This window comes from Gekko japonicus, unplaced genomic scaffold (assembly GCF_001447785.1).
Source record: "Gekko japonicus isolate JY-2015 unplaced genomic scaffold, Gekko_japonicus_V1.1 scaffold1073, whole genome shotgun sequence".
Lineage (NCBI taxonomy): Eukaryota > Metazoa > Chordata > Lepidosauria > Squamata > Gekkonidae > Gekko > Gekko japonicus.
In genome coordinates this window covers 404,844-422,855 of record NW_015177043.1, presented here as the reverse complement: position 1 = coordinate 422,855, position 18,012 = coordinate 404,844, and the positions used below count along the sequence as shown (strand labels likewise).

Genomic DNA, 18,012 nt, shown 5'->3' with positions numbered 1-18,012 from the left:
CAGCAGGAAGCTCTTCTGGGCTTGCAAAGTTACAAAGAAAATACGTAATGGATTTTTCCATTAAGGTCTCTGCACCCAGATAGACTACTCTGGGATTGTTTCCAGCAATAGAAACAGTGCTCTGGGACTGGAATGACAGGGCGCAGAGTGGAATGATAGCCCCTGGAAGTAACAGCAGCATTCTGGGAATGGAATTCCACTCTGGGGGCCCACATTCCAATCCCATAACACTTCTGCTACTCCCAGGGACTGTCATTTCACTCTGGTGGCTGTCATTCCAGTCCCAGAGTAGTCTATCTGGGCCCAGAGACCATAATGGGGAAATCCATTCTGCATTTTCTTTGCAACTGTGTCTGTGCTGTGCTGCCATGTATTTCAATGGAGCTAGCTCAGTTTTTTAGCCTCCGGCTCACACATTTCTGTCTTAGCTCAGGAAGGAGGGCTCCAGAACAAACTAATTTATGCAGTAGCCAAATCGCTCGCTCACAACTTTAATGCCAGTAGCTCACAAACCAGAATTTTTGCTCACAAGACTCCACAGCTTAGAGGGAACATTGCTTGGCATTATATTTTATGACATGTCCAGCCTGGCCCCACAAAGTCCCGTTTATGTCAGATCTGGCCCCTGTAACACATAAGTTCGACACCCCTGGTTTAAAGGGACTTCTCAACAGACCCCCAGCTGAGCCGCCTCTCAGCTGTTTTTAGCAGCTTTGTGGCTTCTTTTTTTGTCTCAGTGTTTTTTGGTTCGGGTCTATTGGACCCCCAAAAATCTGGGTTTTTGAAAAAAAATCCCAAATCTAAATACTTTTACCAGTATTGGGATCCAGGTTTTTTCATGAATCCCAAAATTTGGGGGGGTCCAATAGACCCGAACCGAAAATCACCAAGGAAAATAAATTGCACGCCCCTACCTAGAGGTGGGAATGACTGTTCACAGTTAGCAGGAAGGAAGTGCACAGGCAAACAAGGTGGCACAGGGTTATTAGGTCTATAATTAGACCTAGAGGAATACTGCTAGATGGTACCTCCATGATTACTGCAGCATTGTGACTTTCCAACCCTACCTGGGGGCAACAAGGGTAGAACGGTGTCCCCAGCCTTTTGGGCACGGTGACCTGCAAGTCCAACATTCCATGGTACAGTGACCTACTTAAAATAATAGAGCATGCACAGATCAATAAAACTCCAAGCTCCTTGGACCCACTTTCACAGGCTTTGTGATGCCACAGGGAAGTGGTGGCGGCTACAAGCATAGACAGCTTCAAGAGGGGATTGGAGAAACATCTGGAGCAGAGGTCCATCAGTGGCTATTAGCTACAAGGTATCGATGGAATGTGATGCCTGGGGCAGTGATGCTCTGTATTCTTGGTGCTTGGGGGCCAACAGTGGGAGGGCATCTGGAGTCTGGCCCTCTGGTGAACCTTTTGATGGCTTTGAGTTTTGGCCACTGTGGGGCACAGAGTGTTGGACTGGGGGGGCCATTGGCCTGATCCCACATGGCTTCTCATATGTTCTCTTCTATTCACTCTTAAGTTTAGAAACACTACACTGAACATGGCTTGAATTAATGCGAATTAATTGCCAACTAGTTTCTTTGATTTTAGAAAAGTGTGGTTCCACTGATAGGGGATCTTGACGTATTCCTTTGAGAGAGATGCCATTTTGAGGGCCATGTTCCCATAAACCTTATTTAATCTGTTGATGCCGATTATCATGCTTTCTTGCACTGGCCTCTTTGAGGTGGCCCTGACCGCTACTGGGTTTTCCAGATGGGTTTCCGTAGCGTCATTATGAAGCCTAGGCAATCCTGCTTGAGTTTCAGCGCATTGTTTTAACTGCTAATAAGCAAAATGTATTTGTTATTTATACTTCAAGTTTTATGGATCACCCAATCCCTGAGTTCACAGAGCTCTGGGCGATGAACAACAATAGGATAAAATGCATTGTAACCGTATTGAAATTATGATATAAATTAACTTTAAGATATTCATTACATTTATAAAACAACACCAGATGGCGCATAAGTTTGTCTTCAGCCAGTACCAGACTGTGTCGCTTCATGGGCAGAGGGAAGGAGGAGATAGCGGGGGGAAAGATGGGAGAGGGGAAAGGGAGGGGGGTGGCGGCAGCCAGATGAACCCCATTGCTGTCTCCAACCAAAAGCCTGGCGGAACATCTCTGCCTTGCAGGCCATGTGGAATTGCATTAAGTCCTGCAGGGCCCCTGGTGTCATGTGGCAGGCAGTTCCATCAGGTTGGAGCCAGGGCCAAAAAGGCCCCGGCTTTGGTCAAGGACAGCCAGACTTCTTTGGGGGGACCATGTTACAATTTTCCATATGGAAAAAATGGGAAACATACGGCCACATTACTATTTTGCATCTACTTGAGGCTGGTTAGCTTAGGGAAAAAAGGCCAGTCATAGACACAGGGCTATAAAATTATGCATGGTGTGGATAGAGTGGACAGGGAGTCTCCCCCCCCCCCCATAATGCTAGAATCTGGAGTCATCCACTGAAGCTGAGTGGCGGGGAGATCCAGGACAGACATAAGGAGGTACTTCTTCACACAGCACATAGTTAAGATTGCAGCGCTCGCTGCCACAGGTCGTGGTGATGGCCGCCAACCTGGAAGGCTTTAAAAGGGGAGTGGACAACTTCAGTGAGGATGGAGGAACCAGTGGCTGCTAGCCATGATGGATGTCTACTCCCTTCAGTCCCAGAGGCTTTATATCAGTTGCAGGGGAACCTAGGCAGTATGCTGCTGCTCTAGTACTCTTGCTTGTGGGCTTCCTAGAGGCAGCTGGTTGGCCACGGTGTGAACAGAATGCCGGTTGTGATGGGCCTTGGGTCTGATCCAGCATAGCTCTTCCCACATTCGTATGCTTTCAGTATCAATTGCTCCTCAGGCAGTTGCATACTTGCATTCCTTTTGTTCCCATTCCTTTTGTTCCCATTCTTGTGTGTGTCAGGTTAGCGTTACCTTCTCAGTTGTATCTGGGTATAAGAGGGAAGGGGCTAGCTCTCACGTGTAGCATTTCACATCCAGAATGTAGTTACAACACTTTTGTGCATTCCACATGGAACAGGGTGGGGGGTGGGGGCAAACAGTCACATGTTCCAGATCAGAATTAAAGATTGCTTGGTGGTGATTTCTCCTCCTGCCCCTCCTGTTTTTTCTGCGAATTTTTGTTATTCCTTCAGCATGTCTACCTTAATGCTTAAAAGGGCCATTTTCATTGTTGTCGTGTACATGTCAGCGTTCTTCCCCTGGATTTTGTGTTTTGTGCGTTTGTGTGTCTCCCCCCTCAGTCCCATTTATGTTGGGACGGGGCAGCTGTTGATCCTGGTGTGCTTGTTGATGGCAGCCATTGGGGGGGGGGTGTCACAGCTGCTCAGTGCTGTATTCTCCCGCCCTCTGGGCCCCGCAGGCCGAGGAGCTCAACAGTCCCTTCGGGCAGATCAGCCTCAGCCGCCAGGGCTCCACGGAAGCGCCGGACCCTTCCTCCGCCATCTTCCAGCAGCCGCTCATGCCCCAGCATCCTCAGCAGACGGGATTCATCATGGCTTCCCCCGGGCAGCCGATCACTGCCTCCAACTACTCTGCCTCGGGACACACGGCACCAGCCCAGCAGGTCCTGCAGCCCCAGAGCTATATGCAGCCCCCCCAGCAAGTAAGCTGCAAGGGGGGATGGGTCTGAGCAGCATCCATTGGTATGATCGAGGAATTATAAATAAGAGCGCCAAAAATGTAGGATCTGAGCCAGACAGAGCATGAGGGTTGTGTAGGCATTCGATTGAGCTGGCTACTTTGGTCTTTGGAGGTTAGTTCCTCCCCTCCCTCCCCAATGGCCCAATTATTTGTATTCATTTATTTTATTAATTTGATTTATAAACTGCCCTCCCCCAGAGGGTCCAGGGCAGTGTATATCATAATTAAAACATAAATAAGTTAATTAAATATTCTTTAAATCTACTGTTGCAAATAAGATAAAATAAAGATGATTATGGCTCTTCTGGAGGACTGGTAGGAATACAGATATAAGGACTGAAAGAGGTTAGCATATGTCATAAGATAAGGAGAAGGACCCTTCACGGTAAGTACCAATGGCCCGATCTCTGTTAAGTCGTGGGGAGGTTCCACTGTTCCGAGCATTGTAATGACTTGTAACTCAGCAATTTCCCTTTCTAGTTTGTTCCTGAAGTTCCTTTGCACTAAAACAGCTGCTTTGAGATAAATCAAGATGGGTAGCCATGTTAGACTGTCTGTAGCAGTAGAAAAGAACAAGAGTCCAGTAGCACCTTAAAGACTAACAAAATATGTGGCAGGGGATGAAATCAGCAGAGATTAGATGTGCAAAATGCCTCGTTCCACCCACCCACACTGGCACAAGCGTTAGAACAAAGTTTGAGTCCGGTGGCACCTTTAAGACGAACAAAGTTTAATTCTGGGTATAAGTTTTGTTGGTCTTCAAGGTGCCACTGGACTCGAACTTTGTTCTGTTGCTTCAGACCAACACGGCTACCCACCTGAATCTGGCACATGTGTTGTCCAACATGTGGAGGGGGGGGGGAGCCCTTCCAGAGTTTACTTGTTGTGGACATGGTGTGTGTGGGGGAAGCAAGCATTATGTTGCAGTGTGTTTAGAGCCCTCCACATGTATTGACTGAATGGATGACCCCTCCCTGTACTGGCCAAATGCATGGGGAGAGGGCAGAGCAGGCATGAGCGCACACTTCCCCCCCCCCCCGATGTGATTGTCTGCTTGTGAGCATGGCGCCTAGTGTCCGTGTGTACGCTCATTCCCTGTGATTGGAGACACTGCTTTCCAAACATTTCCAATCACAGAGTGCAAGCGTACATGTGGACACCGCCGCTCCATAGAGGTGCCATACTCATGAGCTGGTGATTGCACACAGGCGCATGGGGGGGGGCAGGGTCAGCATGCTCATGCCCTCTCCCTCTCTGCACATTCACTCAGTGCACAGAAGGGTTGTGTCTGCAGGGAGTACACTGCGGTCCGTCCCCTGGAAACTGGCTTTCTAGTGACATCGTGTCTCCCGCTGACGTGCCTTCGGTGCTAACTCAGTTCTGCTGGCTGTTACGACCGCTGTCGTCTTGAGCAGCCATTCAGCAGCGGGTCACACGTCTCTGCTCTCCTGCATCCTGTCCTCTGTTTTATTTTTTACTGACTGCTCCCTTTATCCTCCCCCCCCCCGACAGATTCAGGTCTCTTACTACCCTCCCGGGCAGTACCCAAACTCCAGCCAGCAATACCGACCTCTCTCTCACCCGGTGGCCTATAGCCCGCAGCGCAGCCAACAGCTGCCTCAGCAGTCACAGCAGCCTGGTAAGTGGGGGCAGCGCATGCGGCATCTCAGCAAGGAGAAGGGGGCGGTGGCTAACAGCTGTCAGGGAGGGCCCCGGGCTGTCTTGCTCCTTCCTGGAGCCTGCAGGAGCCCATCCGTTTATGGGGCTCGGACCCAGCGCACATAAAGAGTTCCTCGAGAAAGCAAATTTAGCCAGCTCCGGCGGCCGATTGACTGGAGCTGTAGTTGATTAATCCCAGAAGATCCATTTAAATACGTTGCTTGAAGCTGAAAAGCAAATTTGTTCAGCTGTCATTCTGAACGGAGCTTGCCTCTCCCATCTCCAAGGAGGGCGTGGTGGTGGAGCAGACAGGAATTGGATACTCTTTGGGCCAGAGCAGACATAACATCAAGCACACCCTGACTTTAAAAACAGCAGTGCCCCCTCCCTCTGGGCCATTTCATGGAATGCAAAGGGTCTCCCGAAGCTGTATTTAAAGCAGCTGATGTGGGTGGGAGTTATTTTCAGCTGGGGAACTGGCTGGGGGTGGGCGGGAGGGGGAGTTAATGCTTCATTCCCCCATACCTCTGTCCAGATCCATATCGGGCCCCAGTGGCTGTTTTCTGAGGCCCAAATAACATTTTCTTGAGTTGTATTTTATTTATGTATTTATTTATTTATTTATTTATTTGGATTTCTACCCCGCCCTCCCCGAAGGCTCATGAGTTGTACTCATTGAACTCCAGCATTGCCTGTAGTTTTTAGCCCTTGCCTCCCCCTTCCCTCGCCATAACATCTAGTGTAGCCTTTGCCTTGTGTCACAGTGCTACAGATACTTTACCCAGCTTCTCACCAATGGCAGCCTCTTTGACATGGGTGTGGGGATGGGGAAAAGCATTGTCTTGCATCCTGCATTCTTGAAAATTCTCCCTCTCTTCCCATCTTTGCTGGGACGTTTTTGGGGTTTTTTGCGACCCCCTTCCCCTCCTGCTGCTGGCAACCCTTTTGCCCCCATACTGGCAACCCTTTTGCCCCCATACTTCCCCTCCTGCTGCTGGCAACCCTTTTGTCCCCATACTGTTCCTGGGGCACAACTGATTGGCACAGAAGGGGGTGGTGGTGGTTGCAAAGACCGCTTCTGCAGGCATCACTCCACTTGTGCTTAACTGGATCCATCCAGGGTCACAACATCAGGGCAGAAGATCTGGTAGGGGAAAGCTAAACATACGACTAGTGGTTTGGGTGGCGGCTGTGCATTTGGTGTCATTAGCAGTCCGGCCACAGGACAGCTGAGCTTTGGTGCCTGCTTGGCTTTATAAAGCAAAGAGCCAGTGCAGTGTACCCATCTTAGTACTGGACTAGGACCTGGGAGACCCACATTCGAATCCTGTCTCTGGTGTGGAAGCTCACTGAGTGGCCACGAGTTCATCAGGAGCACTCAGCCGTTCTCCTGTTGATCCACTCCTCTGTATTGGCCCACAGAACAGAGGATCAGCACACACACACACACACCCAGTGCCTAGCATTTCAGGTGGGAAACTGGGTTGGCAGAGGGGACACTGACATTGCTGGGGCGCCAAAGAGATGCTAACCTCCGGCTTCTTGTCGCGGCACAGGTTTACAGCCAATCATGTCCAACCAGCAGCAGACATACCAAGGTATGATAGGAGTGCAGCAACCCCAGGGCCAAAGTCTCCTCAGCAACCAGCGCGGCAACATGGGCGGCCAGATGCAAAGCATGATGGGCGTGCAGCCATCTCAAAGCCAGGGCCTCCTCAGCAACCAGCGAGGAAACATGGGGAGCCAGATGCAAGGCTTGATGGTCCAGTACACTCCACTGCCTTCGTATCAAGTGAGTCGGCAACACGAGTGAGAAGAGTGGCGGAAGGGTACAGTGACAGAAACAGCCGTTCTGCTGTTCTGCAGCCCTCGGGTGTCTGGGAGCGAGCCCCACATATACTCAGATGTTTTGGTCCCTTTGGGAAACCTTCAGGGGCCACTCAGTTTTGGCAACAGTGCCACAGTTCAGAGTGCCTCCCACGTCCATCGTTGCAGGAAGGCATTTGTGTACGACACAGAGCAAAAACGCAACGTGAGATAACAGCAGCGGTCCTCTATCACATTCTCTCGCTCTCCTCCTTCGCGATGTGTAGCGAAACCTTGATAGCATCCAGGACACTAAAATCTGGAAGCCTGAACGCTGTGGATAACCAGCCTGGCTCTGATGTTGAAAGGAAATGGTGGCAAACTCGCTGAACAGTTTCAGTTCCTCAACCGAATTTCCAAAGACTTGTTGAAGTAAACGGGCCTTGTTTTCTCCCATCCCCCTTCCATAACCACCACGTACTATTAGTAACCGCATGCTAGGCGCTGTATAGAGTGGAGAAATGTAAGAGGCCCAGTCCAGAGATGCCTCCTCATTGTATGCCCATGAGAGTCCATATGAACTGTAGAAGATTTCTATCAAATTGGGGATTTCTTTCCTCAACAGTAAAGACTAGACCAGGGGTGGCCGAACTTGCTTAACCTAAGAGCCACATAGAATAAACGTCAGATGTTTGAGAGTTGCAAGACATGAACAAATATTACACGTTTTTACTGGGAAAGGTGCAGATTTGCTTTCTATTAACATTAATTGAGGCTGCCAAAAATAATAACAGAAGCGGTAACAGCAGATATTGATAATGATATTTATTTGTCCAATTATATTTGTTTGCTAATGATATTTAGCTTCCCCGGGAGCCCTTCCGGGAGCCACACAATATGTGTGAAAGAGCCGCATGTGGCTCCCGAACCGCAGTTTGGCCACCCCTGGACTAGACAGTTTGCTTGTAGCTGAAATCATTGCTTCTGTGAAAGGCCAGACTTAGAGATGGGTTGTGTGGTTGTATTCTGACAGTGGAGGGGGCCCTCCAGTCTTGCTGTCTCTGCCTTTTACCCTCTTTCCCATTCGTGATGAATTCATTGCCTGGTTTTTCTTTCTGAGCAGGTCCCCGTGGCTAACGAGTCTCAGGGCGTGGTCCAGCAGCCCTTTCAGCAGCCCGTGCTGGTACCAGCAAACCAGTCTGTTCAAGGAGGACTGCAAGCTGGAGGGATGCCTGTCTATTACAGCGTCATCCCACCCGCCCAGCAGAACGGCACCAGGTAAAGTTTGATCCAGGTCCTGCTCCTCGTCCCTTCCTTGACTCATGTCCTCTTTGACTGGTGACCACCACAAGCAGGGTCTCTTCATCTGTGGCCACCTCCTCTCAGAACGTATCTGCAATATTCCTTTCCTTGGTGCCTTTTAGAAACCACGTTAAAACCGGTGTTATGCGGTCAAGGAATGGACTTGCAAGTCGTCCCTGTTCCTTCGGGTTCCTGGGAGGCTGGAAGACCCAACAGCCATCCCAAGTCTCAGCGATGCTGCCCCTTTGCCTCACACCTGTGGGATGTACCCAAAGCCACACTGTCAATGACCACCGCCACCAGGAGATCAGAGACTATCTCCTACTGGACAGATCTGTCTATGTGGCACCCTTTACCTGCGTTGCCATTTAGAGACTCCGCCTAGTTGCCACGTCTCCTCCTTCTCTCCTCCAAGCTAGCCCGGGGACGATCTGTTGGAGTTTCTAGCGATCATTCTTAAGGGATGGCAAGCTTACTCTCTGCTTCTCTCCACTACTATGATTGGAGACCAGATAGGCGTGCTGTTTTTGCACTGATCAGGCTTCAAGCATTCAAAATATAAACAGAAATACTAAAAAAAATGGGTGTGTGTGTGTGTGTCAGAATCAATGCTCCCTCTAAGCTTTAAAGTCTTGTGAGCAAAAATTCTACTTTGTGAGCTATAGGCATTAAAGTTGTGAGCGAGCCATTTGGCTACTGCATAAATTGGTTTGCTCTGGAGCCATCCTTCCTGAACTAAGAGAAGAATGTGTGAGCCGGAGGCTAAAAAACTGTAAGCTAGCTCACACTAACTCAGCTTAGGGAGAACACTGGTCAGAATCCCCCCCAAATAATAGAACCAGTGCCTGCACCTTTAAGAAATGGATGCCCTAAAGAGATCTCAGTAGCCATTGAAGGGATCGCTAGGCAAGGACAACAGTATTCCCAAGCATTCCAAGCCTTGGTTTCTGGCAGGAAAAGATTTGGGGGGTGGGGATTTATACCCCGCCCTTCACTTGAATTCTCAGAGCGGCTTACAGTCTCCTTTCCCTTCACCTCCCCACAACAGACACCCTGTGAGATAGGTGAGGCTGAGAGGGCTCAGAGAGAACTGTCCTTGAGATAACAGCTCTGACAGAACTATGGCTTGCCCAAGGTCATCCAGCAGCTGCAAGTGGAGGAGTAGGGAATCAAACCCAGTTCTCCCAGATTAGAGTCCGCGCACTTAACCACTACATCAAACTGGCTCTTGAGGGGACTAGGCCCTTTCCAGGGCTGTTTTGGGCTCCCCTTTCACCCCTGCTCCTCTCCTTCCTGCTCTGGAGGGAGGACTAAAAGGGACCAGGACCAGAAGCAACCACCTGGCAACTTACTACCATGCAGTTTGCGCACCTCGTCCAGGTGCAGCAGTGGCTACAAGTTAACGCTGCACAGTTTACCTGGGTCCAGCAGCAGCCCCCACACAACTTGCGTGACTTAGCTGGGCCCAGCTGTGGCCACTGCACAACTCACCCAAGTGACTTGCTACCCCATGACTTCTGCAACTTGGCCAGACTTTTCCCAGGGGGGAGGCTGCCAGAAGGAGGGAATGCTCAGAACCAGTGTGACCATAGTGGATCGTATGTCGGACTCGGATCTGGGAGACCAAAGTTCAAGTCCCCACTCTGCCATAGAAGCTTGCCAGGGTGACCTTGGGCCAGTCCCTTTCTCTCAGCCTAGCCTACCTCACCAGGTATTGTGAGGATAAACTAGAGGAGAGGAGAAGGATGTAAGCTGCTGTGGGTCCCCACTGGGGAGAAAAATAGTCTATAAATGAAGTAAATAAACAATAAATAAAGCTGAAGACGTGGGGGGGGTGGCAGATAAACAAGAGGTTGGGAAGGAAGCAGGGGAAAGGGTTGCAAGGAGGAAAGAGGAAATAGGGTGGGGAAGGGGACCCAGGAGAAAACCAAGCGGCCCCCCGCAAGTCATCGCGGGTTTCCCACCCATTCTTTTATGACTTGTAGACCTCCCTACAGAAATCAGCGTAAACAGCCCAGTAGGCAAAGGGGGGGGGGGAACAAGAGTTTCTGTGTTTTACCAGGGAAAGAAACGCGTCGTGCCCCTGCCATCTGCGGCAGTGAATAAGCCTGCCCGTAATTGAAAGATGATCAAAGTAGGACTCTCAGTAATTAGCATTAAGCAGATGAATGGTGCTGGGAATCATCCAGCGCGAGTGGGCTCAGGAGTGCTTGCCTCCCGGACGGGGTGGGGGTGGGGGGGAGCACAGCTGCGGCCTCCTCCGTGCAGCTTCTGCCGCCGCTCTCACCCGAACTTCCTCCTTTCCCATCGCAGCCCCTCCGTTAGCTTCCTGCAGGCTCCGGGGACAGAGCAGTACCAGATGCCCCAGTCCCCTTCGCCCTGCAGCCCACCACAGATGCAGCAGCAGTATTCAGGTAAGGCAGGTTTCTTTATGACCTGGGGGCATTCAGGCTGGCAGGGTACAATTGACTGTCCTTCTCCCATATGGACCACCTGCAAGCAAAGATGGAACTAGGATGCCGGTGGGGGGGGGGGGAGGACTACCCGTTTCTTCACCCGTTGATAAATTAACCTCTTCAGCTGCCAAAGACTGGATCGTATCAGAGTGTGGGCATTAACGGCTGGATTTTAACGGACCATTCCCCATCACCGCCCCGCACGGAGTGCATATTGTCTAGCCATCATAAGTCACAGTACTCCTTGCACATGCGTGTGTACCTACAAAATATCTCTGAGCTTTGCTCCTTGTACCAGTAGTTTTGAATCACCATATAAAAGCACAGTTGCTACTTTGCACGTAGCAGTCCAAGGAACAGGGAGATTTATCTCTGCGGGGAACACTCCGTTTCTTTCTTTTTTAAAACCAGATTTTTATTTTTCCCAACATATTATGTTGGGAACACTCCGTTTCTTGACCGATGCTTTTGTGTGGCTTTAGCAGACTTGGAAACGCTTTACTTGCAAGACGGTTACTTGCTTCTCTGTACCTTCTGCTCTCTCCATTACCTTCCTGCTTTCCCCTGCTACCACCATCTGTCCCCCTTCTCTGATCTAGGAAAACAAGACTCTGGTTGTGTACTGGCCTGTCCCCGTGTCGGGCTTTGCTTGCTGCTCTCGTCATTCAGTGGTGGGGAGACAGCTGTGCATAGTGCCCGGTTAGAAATGCTCAAATACCTGCCACTCCGGGTCGCACCTATTCGCCAGTTGGGGAGGGGCCATGGCTCAGTGGCAGAGCATCTGCTTGGTATGCAGAGGGTCCCAGGTTCAATCCCCGGCATCTCCAGTTAAAGGGATCAGATAGCAGGTGATGTGAAAGACCTCAGCCTGAGACCTTGGAGAGCTGCTGTCAGTCTGGGTAGACAATACTGACCTCGATGGACTGATTGTCTGATTCAGTGCAAGGCAGCTTCATATGACGCTTGGAGCAGGGGCCTGATTTTTCCTTTTTTTCCCTTTTTCTTTTTTTGGGGTGGTAGTGGTATTTTGTGTGTGTGTGTGTGTGTATGTATGTACTTGTGAGCCTGGAAGTTATGGTGACTTTTGGTGACCCCTAGTGGGGCTAGGACATTTCAGAGAGGCGACTTGATAACCTTCCTCTGGCTTCCCAGCCCTGGTATTTCTTGGAGGTCGTCTTTCCAAGTACTTGCCAGGGTCGGCCCTGCTTAGCTTCAGAGATCTGACAAGATCGGGCTTGCCTAGACTATCCAGGTCACGCCAGGGACCTGATTTTTGATACTCCATCTGTTTGTCAGTGTTCAGCAGGTTGTTTCACTGTATCCCTTACTAACTGTGCAGTACACTGTGGCTGGCTTTTCACATATGTGCATTCTCACACAACCTGACATAGTTCTACTACCTCCGCCCATCCTTGCAACATTAGTGCTCTGCTGAGCAGGCAGTTATTTAAACACACAATTAAATCACTCATGAATCATACAAAGCAATCTTCAATGAACGCTGTCTATCAATAAAATCCAGCCCCGCAGTATTCAGCTGCACAGTCATTAGTGGAGCGAATGGTTGCTGATCCATTTGCATCAGCAGCATCTTTGCACATGTGCAGTTTTGGGGGAAAACCCATGAAAACTGGTTTGGCTGCTTGCCATGAACCGAACAGACCAAGTGATTGGCTCATACCTGATCGCCACCTTTGCATGTGGTAAGCTTGACACTTGAATGTGGTCATGGCATAATTCGCACCATCCCTAAATATGATGGCCAATTCTCCTTTCTTTGATTCAGCCTGCTAATAGGAGTTAATTGCAAAGCAGTTTTTACCCTCTTTTCCATCTTGTAGAAAAGTGTTTGTGTGTGCGCGCGCACATTCTGCCTGCTCTGGCCATACAGATATTCACATCAGTAAGCACTGTCATAGAAATTGCAAACATGTGAGTCACCAGCTCAGGTCCTGTTCAGATATTTGCTGCCTTCTGGGGGGGGGGGGGAGGCATTAGAGTTGCTGTTGCCTTTTTGTCTCACCGATATATTCTCCCTTGGGAATAGTAATGTCTGACAAAATGCTATAATCCCACCACCCCAGCAGCCCCGTAGCTAGGGATTTTGGGGGGAGGGGGCCTGGGGGATCTTAGCTAATTAAATCAAAGTTAATCACATTAATTCAATTTGGGACTGGCCCGGGAGAGAGGGGGCCCGCTAGAAATGTTAGGGGGCCAGGCCCCACAGGCCCCATGTTAGCTACGGGCCTGCACCCCAGGTATGTGCTCTCAAGCATTAAAGTGGGTGGCAAAGGCGGAGCTTTTCTGGCCCATGAATGGGTGTGTTGCTGGACAATCCGTTGTCTACCCCAGTGAAATGGTGTCTTTGGTCTGCATATGGAATTCTAAAGTTCAAGACCTTGCGAAGCTTTAAAGGACCAAGTCGCTGCCTCTCTGCTTAGCCTCCCTCAACACAACGAGGCTCACAGTCACTATCTCGTAGCGAGGGAAGCTCACTAAACTCTCTACCGTCAAACTCCTCTACCAGACTTGATCTGCCTGCTTACCAGCATGACACCATGAAACAAGGCTCATTCAGCTTTATTTACATACGACTCTATGCTGTTGCCAGAACCTACGGAAATCTGTACACTGCGTAGCCCAGGGAGCGGCTGTTGGATTCATCTAGCATTTCAGGAATCCACAGACAAGCCCCCCCCTCCCCGACAACCTTGATAAGCAGTGTGGACACTACAGCATTCATTCAGCCAAAAACACATGAAGTGTCACATCACATCAGAAAGCATCATGCACACTCAGATATTCATTCAAATATTTCTTGTGAAGCAGTGAAAGGGGAGAAAGAAGGATTTCTGGAGAGAGAAGTGGAAGGGCAAGAAACGAATTCCTTTATTCACATCAGTGGAGACACGATAGTATAATGCAGGGGTGTCAGACTCATTTGTTATGAGGGCCGGGTCTGATATAAATGAGACCTTGTTGGGCCGGGCCACCTGTGTCATAAAATGTAATGCCAGGCAGCAGAGATATAAGCTTTATAAAAGGACACAAACACAAAGGGTTTTCTTTAGTTAAAATAAAAACATGCTTAGAACATTAGCACTCTTGCAATATTTTGTTTATTTAACAGTATCTGATAACTGACACCTCTTGCTCTGAAGATGTCTGTGCTGTTGCAATCTTGAGTATGCTGTTCAGGTGTGTATCTGTAAGCTGCAAACCTAGGATGACGCAGCAGCAGCAGAACTGGAAGCGGAAGCAGAAGACAGCCAATTCCACTGTGGGCCTGATAGAATCCCTACAGGGGCCTCATCCGGCCTCCGGGCCGCATGTTTGACATCCCTGGTATAATGCCTCCAAGGGCATTTGTACATCCTTATTTGTCGTCTGCCCTGAGCCTGTCAGAATAGGTAGGGAAGAAAGCTAAATAGGTCTCAAGCTTAGTTGCTCTGGGCTCAAGGGGCAAAAAGATGGTTCAGACCACCGTAGCGTTTCAGCTTTTGTCTTAGGTACGTGTGCGTGGGGGAAGCAGGGAGAGCAGGCATAAAGAGGCAGATTCAAAAGAGAGAGGAAAGAATAAGGCTACACAGGCTCAAGAGAGTGGTGAGATTCTGTGGGAGGGGGGAAATGGGACCGCCTCCGTTAGCCCCACATACCTACTCTTATTGAATAAGTTAGGAGAGGTCAACAAGTCACAAGTGGCCTGCTCGGGCTACATACAGAAACTGAGCTAGGAAAGAAACATCCAGGGGCTTTACATTCCCTTGGCGGCAACGGCCTGTGCCACCATATGGCAGCCTCTCCTGCTTCAAGAGCGGTAGGAAGATAGAACTGAAAGCAAAGACAAGCTCTAGCTTGATGATCTCTGCCCGTGTCTTTCCTGATCTCGGTTGACCTATTCAAACAAACATCTCCGCATCTCTATAAAATGCAAACGGCAGCCTCGTGCAGCCTCACTATGCCTCAGGACTGTGCAGGGAAGAGCACCGTGGCTTGTACTCATTCAACCTCTACTCCGTTTTTGGTATTTGGAATTGGATTGCAGTGTTCCACTGCTAGAGTTTTAAAGGAAAATACGTATTTTAAAGGACGTGCGTGAAGTACCTTCTCCTTTTCCTGCACAGCCCGAGGCAAACTGAACCTGCACAAGCCCACAATTTTGCATTTTATAGATAGACCGAGATGCATGGCCCTTATTTATTTATTATTTATTTATTTATTTATTTAAATTTATAACCCGCCCTCCCCGCGAACGGGCTCAGGGTGGCGTACAGATGGGGCCAATGCCCAATACATAAAACATTAAAACTGCATTTTAAAAACATTCAGTGCAACATAAGTGCTCTCTGTTGGAGTCCCAGCTAAGACTATTGCTAGCTTCACCCTTTGGACTTCCTAGCAGTCAGGGCTGCTTTTGAACATGTGCTGGCCAGAGTCGGATTTCTTTATCCTAACAGATTGATCGAGACTTTGCAACCTGGATTTGTGGCACCACCTCCTGGCCATACTGGCATCCTACATGAGGCTTTCAGGTCCCCTCTCAAACGTTATGGCAAAACTTTTACAAAAAGTCACAGCGTTCAAGTTTGAGTCACAGTGCTGGGCTAGAACTTTATGTCTAGCAGTCCCAAGGCAACAAAAAAGTGAGGAAGCATCTCTTACAAGTCCCTTCCTCCCCCCTCCCCCCCCCGCCGTTTTTTAGAAGTAGACTGTAGAATAGTTCTGTCGGCTACGAAACTGTTACGGTGGCAGTGTGCAAAATGTCAGTGAATGTGGGAAGAGGTATTTTTCCTTTGGGAATGAGCCAGTAGCCACTGTTGTCTTTTCCTCTATGATATTTTCTCTTGAAGCCAGGATCACAACTAAGCTGGGGCTTGCATATAGCCAGTTTTTTTCGGGTGGGGGGCTGGTGACCATGTGTTGAGAGACTGGAAGGCGTGACCTGCCTGTTCCGTTGGAATACTCTGTACAGTTCTGGTCACTGTACCTCAAAAAGGACATTGCAGAGCTGGAAAAAGGACAGAGGAGGGCAACCGAGATGATTCGGGGGTTGGAGCACCTTCCCTACGAGGAAAGGCTGAAGAGTCTGGGACTTTTCAGTTTAGACAACCAAGGGAGAACATGATAGAAGTTTTTAAAATTATGCATGGAGTGGAGCGAGTTGACTAAGAGAAATGTTTCTCCCTCTCCCAAAATACTAGAACTCGAGGGCATCCCTGTGAAGCTGATGGGCAGTAGGTTCTGGACAGACAGAAGGAAATACTACTTTATACAGAGAGTTATTAAAATGTGGAATTTGCTGCCAGAGGATGTAGTGACAGCCACAGGAATAAACAGCTTTAAAAGGGGATTAGATAAATACATGGAGGATAAGTCTATTAATGGCTACTGGCCATGGTGACTGAAGGGAACCTTCACATTCAGAGGCACTAATCCTCTGAATCCCAGAAGCAGAAGGCAACATCAGGGGAAGGCCTCGGCCTCTGTGCCCTGTTGTTGGCCCTCCGAAGGACCTGGTTGGCCCCTGTGTGAGACAGGATGCTGGACTAGATGGGCCACTGGTCTGATCCAGCAGGACTCTTCTTTTTTTCTTTTTTTTCTTTTTTCCCCACTTTTTAAAAAATGTTTATTAAGGTCAAGTATAACTTATAACATGTACAATAACTGCAAAACAGTATACAAAAGTCCTGAGAGTCCAAAATTACAAACCAGCCAGTTAATCACCCCCAAAGTTTTCAACATACATCAACAGTTGTAACATACTAACATAATAATTTAATATCAGATCCGTTCCCATCTATAAAAATGACTTTTGAACTATAAATCCCACTGACTGGAGTCAGGTTTAAAATACCACACGTTTGGGAGTCTGCTACTCTATACAACAAGAGGAGGACTCTTCTTATGACCAGGCGGTAGGTGATGTGAAAGACCTCTGCCTGAAATGCTTTAGAGCCTCTGCCAGGCTGAGTGGGCAATACTGACCTTGATGGACCTAGGGTCTGATTCAGTGTAAGGCAGCTTCATGTGTTCACGACCTGGAAAGGTAAGCTGCTGGACTTCCTGAGAACGCACGTTGAAAAACCACTGTTGTAGATCGATGAAAAGGGAACTAAACTTAAACTCCCGGTCTCAGAAGTCTCCGCTTAGTGCCTTTCCTGTCACGATCGCTGGGGCAGTGCTTTGCATCACCAAGATGTGTTTGTGGGGCTCAGGGTGATAAACTGCAGCAGGCCTGGTATGTAGAAAAGCCCCATAAGCTATTTTTCTAAATGAACAGGGCCCGACTGTTAACGACCATTCACATTTCCGTTTCAAAGTTTGCACTCTAGTGCCAGAGCTCTCTGCCCCTGGCCTGTCGCACTTATGAATAAATTAGTTCCTCGATAGTTTGTGCCTGAAGGCCAGAACAATAAAAGTCAAAATATTGGCAGAGAGAAGCAAGTGGAAACAAGCACATCAAAAGCCATTTTCAGGGACTATAAAAGTCATCTGTCTTGGCATTTCTACCATTTTATGGTCCCTCTGTTTAACAGAGGGGGAGGGGAGGGGGCTCTATCCCTGCACAGAGGAGGGCGTGGTTTGTTGTTTATCCTCAGCGTTGTCATCGCTGTGAAATAGGGGCCATTTAGCTGTTGAATGGGCTCCATCTGGCTTCATCTCTGTAGCTTTGCTCTGCATCTCTCCCTCACTCCCCTTCCCCCGTGTTATTTGATGGTTCAAGTATATGGCACTCAGTAAGGACGTTTCTAGGCAGCACAGCATCTCCCCACTTCCCAAAGGCAAGAGAAGAGAGGGCTCTCAGGCCTAGGAGCACCATTGGTTCCCTAGCCTCTGGACATGCAGCCTGCACAGATAAATAGATAGATATGAGTGTGCAAGTGGAAAAGAGTAAACAGTAATGGCTAGGATATCCGTTTGCCTGCAATAACACATAGGCTTGCCAACTCCCCGATGGGGGCAGGGCTTAGGGTTGCCAAATCGGACTTACCTCGCCGGCGGGGGACTCTGGGGTGGCTCCCGGAGCGTGCGCGCACCGCATGCACGTCACAGGGAAGTGACGTCATGACGCCGGGCGC

At 49.2% G+C, this 18,012-nt stretch overlaps 1 protein-coding gene across 5 annotated transcripts in view; it reads left to right on the top strand.

Moving 5' to 3' along the window:
- The window catches only part of R3HDM2 (R3H domain containing 2), a 200,119-nt gene that overhangs the window by 164,674 nt on the left and 17,433 nt on the right, over positions 1–18,012 (top strand). For 4 of the 5 annotated variants that reach the window (XM_015428075.1, XM_015428074.1, XM_015428072.1 and 1 more), the window contains 5 exons: positions 3,430–3,672; positions 5,223–5,349; positions 6,926–7,161; positions 8,299–8,453; positions 10,791–10,891. In XM_015428075.1, coding sequence (XP_015283561.1) covers positions 3,430–3,672; positions 5,223–5,349; positions 6,926–7,161; positions 8,299–8,453; positions 10,791–10,891 — 862 coding nt within the window. The remainder of the gene's footprint in view (positions 1–3,429; positions 3,673–5,222; positions 5,350–6,925; positions 7,162–8,298; positions 8,454–10,790; positions 10,892–18,012) is intronic. The other variant, XM_015428076.1, reaches the window with a different exon arrangement.